The sequence below is a fragment of the Fragaria vesca genome, linkage group LG6 (assembly GCF_000184155.1).
Source record: "Fragaria vesca subsp. vesca linkage group LG6, FraVesHawaii_1.0, whole genome shotgun sequence".
Lineage (NCBI taxonomy): Eukaryota > Viridiplantae > Streptophyta > Magnoliopsida > Rosales > Rosaceae > Fragaria > Fragaria vesca.
Window position 1 is genome coordinate 20,215,302 of NC_020496.1, and position 4,801 is coordinate 20,220,102.

The window sequence follows — 4,801 nt, forward strand, 5'->3', positions numbered from 1 at the left end:
TTGATATATATGTATAGTTGGTCTAAATTTATAAGTTCGTATAATATTCGAACTAATATCACGTAGATATATTGTCGGATTTCACGACTCGGGATGGCATTGACGGTGGTATACGCCTAGCTAGCATGTGTTGCATTACTAGTTATTTGCAAGCTGTGTCTTGCGCGCACGTCCGGGGGAGCTTCCTTTTGTCAACTACTACACATCCCATTCCAGTGCCGACTACATTTATTTTATTTACGGGACAATATTGCTCTTTTTTTTTGGTTATACAGAAGGGACTTAAAAGGCCCAAACAAAGAGGAAAAACAAAACAGCAAAACTACAAGCTAGAGGCTGGAACAATATTGCTCTTTTAGACGCCGTTTGTGCATAATATGTGATTTATATGATAAATATAGCTCGCTCTTTCAATAGTGTCACTTGTTCTTACAAGCAATTAAGTTTCCACCGAAAAAGCGGTAATCTTATACATACGTGGTAGTTTGAGGTATGTAAATTTGTTGATTTACGTACATATGTACCTGGTGACTTATTCCTACTAGTCGTAGTTTGGACAATTCTGTTGGCGACAGTATCTTGCGGAAGATTGATCTAGCTACATGTCTACTTCACCAACATGCGTTATAAGTCAAAAGACTCAAAATGCATGCTAATCTGTTTCCATGAATTAGGGAAGTAAGAGTATATATATGGTCTCTATTCATTCTAAAGAGAAGTGTAACTACGTTGTATACATCTCTTTGCATATTCGTAGGGTCACCGGATTATTCGATGAGGAATCATGAAATATATAAAACAGTCCAATAACATCAAAGAAGATAAGGAATTCTTTTATGCACGACGTGTAAATACACGGTGTAATATTTGTTATTCATAACAATTCGTATGCTTGACCACCATGTTTCTTATATAATCTTGATCATTCATATATATATATGAATATACTTTGTCATGTACCGAAGATGTTCTCGAAGAAAATAAGCAACTTTTCCATCACATCTGATTTCTTGAAAACGGGAAAGGGAGGACATGCGCCACTCAAGAGCGGATTAGGGGGGATACGTAGACGCAACTATTTCAAGCCGAATGTTTGTTGTGAATACTGAATAGTACGTGAAAGATTTATTCAGCTCTCTATTCACATGCATGTTTGTATAGCTATATTTGTGTAAGGAAAATGCGGACTTGTAGTTAGGAAAATGCTTGGTTTTCCATGAGTTTCCGTATAGGAAATTAGGAATTACCTGATGAATCAAGTTTTCAGAAAGCCATGCATGAACTAGTGTTACATTTTATATGTTTCGCAAGATTATAGAAAGGAACGTCTTGTAAACACTATTTAACATTTTTGATTAATTTACGGTGTGAAACAAGGGATTTTTGATTAATTTATGGTGTGAAACAAGGGATTAGATTCACGTACGTGTCCCATACATAGCTAGCAAAGTCTCAGGTGAATAAAATTCTTACGTTTACAAGTAATCCCGTGCATTATCATGAAAATTATAATAATCAGTTTGGGCGGTCGCTTAGTTAAATAGTTATATCTTGAGCTGTACTTTTCTTTGCTAAGAAGGAAGTTAATCGTAAAATATAAAACTTAGCAATCCCAGTTCTAAATCCATAACAATAGTAAAAACTACAGGAATGTAAAACCTAAATTATTATTCGGTCCACAAAGATGGGCATCTGAATTGTATAATGCACTTTGTAGACTCTTTTTTAATATTTCTGGCCTCCGCTGGCTGCTGGCTAGTTGAACCAAAGAAAGTCCACATTGCTAGCTAGCGCTATAGATCGCGAGAAGCAGCACATCGGTCGATCTCCTAACTAACCATGCTACCTAGTTCCTTCCTTTCTAGCAACTGCCGGTGCAATTTGGACCATTTCTCACCAATATCAACTTGCAAGAACAACATCAAGGCTAGCTACCCAGAACTTAATTCCAAACAACTTGCATGAAATATATGGCTTTTCATTTATGATCCATCACATTCACTTCCCTGCCAGAAATTTCCAGATTTTGAAGTCCCATGATTTTGTTTTTCCCAAAAAAAAGGAAACATATCCGTTGGAACTGCATACTTTAAATTTATATTAAGAAGCGTATAGGGCAACCAAGATTCACAATGTCAAAAAACAAGTTGGAACTGCATACTTTAAATTTTCCGACCTTCATTACAATCTGACAACAATATATATGCTAGCTTTGAACCAATTATCAACCTTTAGGCGATACATGATTTACTTAATATGTGTGATTTGTATTTGATTGCATGAATTCGAAGATACATGTTTGATTGCATAAATTCGAAGATTATGATTAAGAATGTAAGAAAAATATGTTGATAAAGAAGGGTAAGTGGCATGTCATTGGAAACACACTTGTGGATCTATAATTCGTGATCATTAATTTTGTATAATCGTATAATCAATCAATTATATATGTACACAAAAAGTGAAGATTGAAGTTGCTAAAATGAGAAACTAATTAGGGTCTTAATTTCTTGTTTGAAAATCTCAAGAAGGATAAGAAGAAATCAAATTGTTTGGTATACAGGTGGAGCTCTTCCATGTCCTTGCATGCATTTTCAAGATCTCTAGAGCCTTTTCCTTGGTCTTGCTCCCACTGTCCACTTGAAGCACCAAGCAAAGCTTTGCCACTACACCCAGCTGCAACATTTCTTGCAAGACGCTACTCGTCGCCGAGAACTTGCAAATCGAGAACAGAATCCTCACCGCCCTCTCGCTCGCTACCTTCGAGATCCTCATTATCTTCTTCGAAACCACTGCAAGACCAGCACCATGCTTGAGGAGCTCGGCCCGCCCCTCGGCCGAGCTACAAGCCATGTCGAGCACCATCATTGCCATCTCGTGAGTCCTTCTGTCTGGTGAAGCATCCAGAAGGAGCTCGATCAAGACATTAACGGCTCCGGCTTCCACGGCCTTGATTCGGTTTCTTCCCCAAGGACAGACTTTGATCAACAGTTGCAATGTGGCTTTTGAGGCCTGCGTGGAAATCTGATCTTTCAAGACCTGAACTACTTCGCAGAAGAACTCAGGTCTCAAGTTGATCATCTTCATTGTATCGGCGACTTCAAACATCGATCTCAGCATCATCACGGCGTAAGCTCTCGACTCGTAAGTGCCTCTTTGGATGAGCTTTACCAACGACTCGATGAGCTCGCTTTCTTTGCCTAGAAGACTCTGGAGTGCGGATTCCGAGACTTGAAGATTGTAGAGGACGCTCAGTGCTTCTACCTGCTGTTCAGTATCTCCTTTAAGGAGTACCGAAGCCAAAAACTCAACCGCGCCGACGGATTCCATGGATCTTTTGTTGGCCTCGCTCTCGGAGGCGATGGATCTAAGCCTGCGGAGGCATTTTGTGACGGACTGTGGCGACCTGGCTGCGTCGTTTAACAGCTTGGAGATTTGAGCTTTGCTGACGGGAGGCTTTGGAGTTGGGATCCTCTCGACGCCGTGAGAAGCGTTGAGTGTGCACCAAGCTTGGAGCAACCGCCGGAGAGTGTGGTTGGGGGTCAAGTCGGGGTCGGAAACTACTTGTTTGGTTACGGGGCAGGTGTTGTTCTTGCTGGAGAAAAGCCACTTCTCGATGCTCTCCCTGTCGTAGGTTATCCCCGTCGAGATAGTCACCGGGTCTTTCATGATTTGCAGAGAGATTGGGCAGATGAAGAACGATGGAACGTCGATTTCTTCCATTAATTTGGTCGATGAGAGAAGCTAATAGAGAAAGGGTCTGCTGTTGTTGTACGTTGCTGAAGGTGTTGGTTAACGTTGGTTGAAGAAGGATGAAGTTGTGAATGGGGTTGAAGAAGTTATATATAGGTGAGCTGAAGACTGGGATTCTTCAAATATACGAAAGTCAAAACACGGGAAATACGAGAGCGTTGAGAAGAGAGTAGAAGGGGAGGAAGACTTTTCTAAGGTGGTATTTGAAAGGCTCAAGATGGATGAACTTTACCAGGTCATTATTATTATTATTTTTTTTTCATAATTAAGATGGGATTGCAATCGCAACCCTTTTGACTTTCTCAATTCTGGGTTTCTCTCTCTAACTCGTGCCTTTTACATTCTCAATGCCGACAAACTGTAATGGGGGTGTGGGGGCAAAGCTGTGCTTCTTTGCACAATCTTGGCTGCTGCTGCTCTCACTCCTCTAGGGTTTACTTGGAATTAAAATTGACCAACACAGAGTTTAATTTTGGCACATGGAAGAAAATTTGGACCGCCTGATACATATGTGATCTGGGTGATGAAAGACATGTGCGTTTGTCCTAGTCAATCTCTGAAGGTATATATACGTATGTAAGTTTATATATCTGTACGTACGTAGAAAACGACTCGAAGTATATATTGATTCATTGTTTTTTATCAAATAAGTAAAGGGAGGGTGGTGAATACTTCATACTTGGGGGTCTGATGCCATGGATCATTATGCACAATCATTTGCGTTCATTGCTGGAAATGGTAAAAGCTCCAAAGTAGTAGGTAAATAATATTTAATCGAAAAAAGTTGATAGGTAAATAATAACGGCTAGGAATTATCTAACTAGAAGTAGTTAACGGGAAAAAAACCAGAGGGAAAGTGGAATTCTTCTTCGCCGCAAGCTTTTCAATAACGATAATACAATAGAACTTCAAACTTTAATTTGTTGAATGAGCATCACTCTACAAAACTACAAAAGAAAAATAAAAGTTGTTGGCCCTGTATAAGTCGCATAAGAATATATATATATATATATATATATATATATATATATATATATATATACTACCT

General features: G+C 39.2%; 1 protein-coding gene across 1 annotated transcript; it reads right to left on the reverse strand.

Annotated features, from left to right (window-relative positions):
• Nucleotides 1-2,392: 2,392 nt before the first annotated feature.
• LOC101304597 (E3 ubiquitin-protein ligase PUB23-like) lies at nucleotides 2,393-3,814 on the reverse strand. The gene has a single exon (XM_004303358.1). It carries the CDS (start codon nucleotides 3,721-3,723, stop codon nucleotides 2,524-2,526), a length of 1,200 nt encoding a protein of 399 aa, XP_004303406.1. The 5' UTR covers nucleotides 3,724-3,814; the 3' UTR covers nucleotides 2,393-2,523.
• Nucleotides 3,815-4,801: the final 987 nt, after the last annotated feature.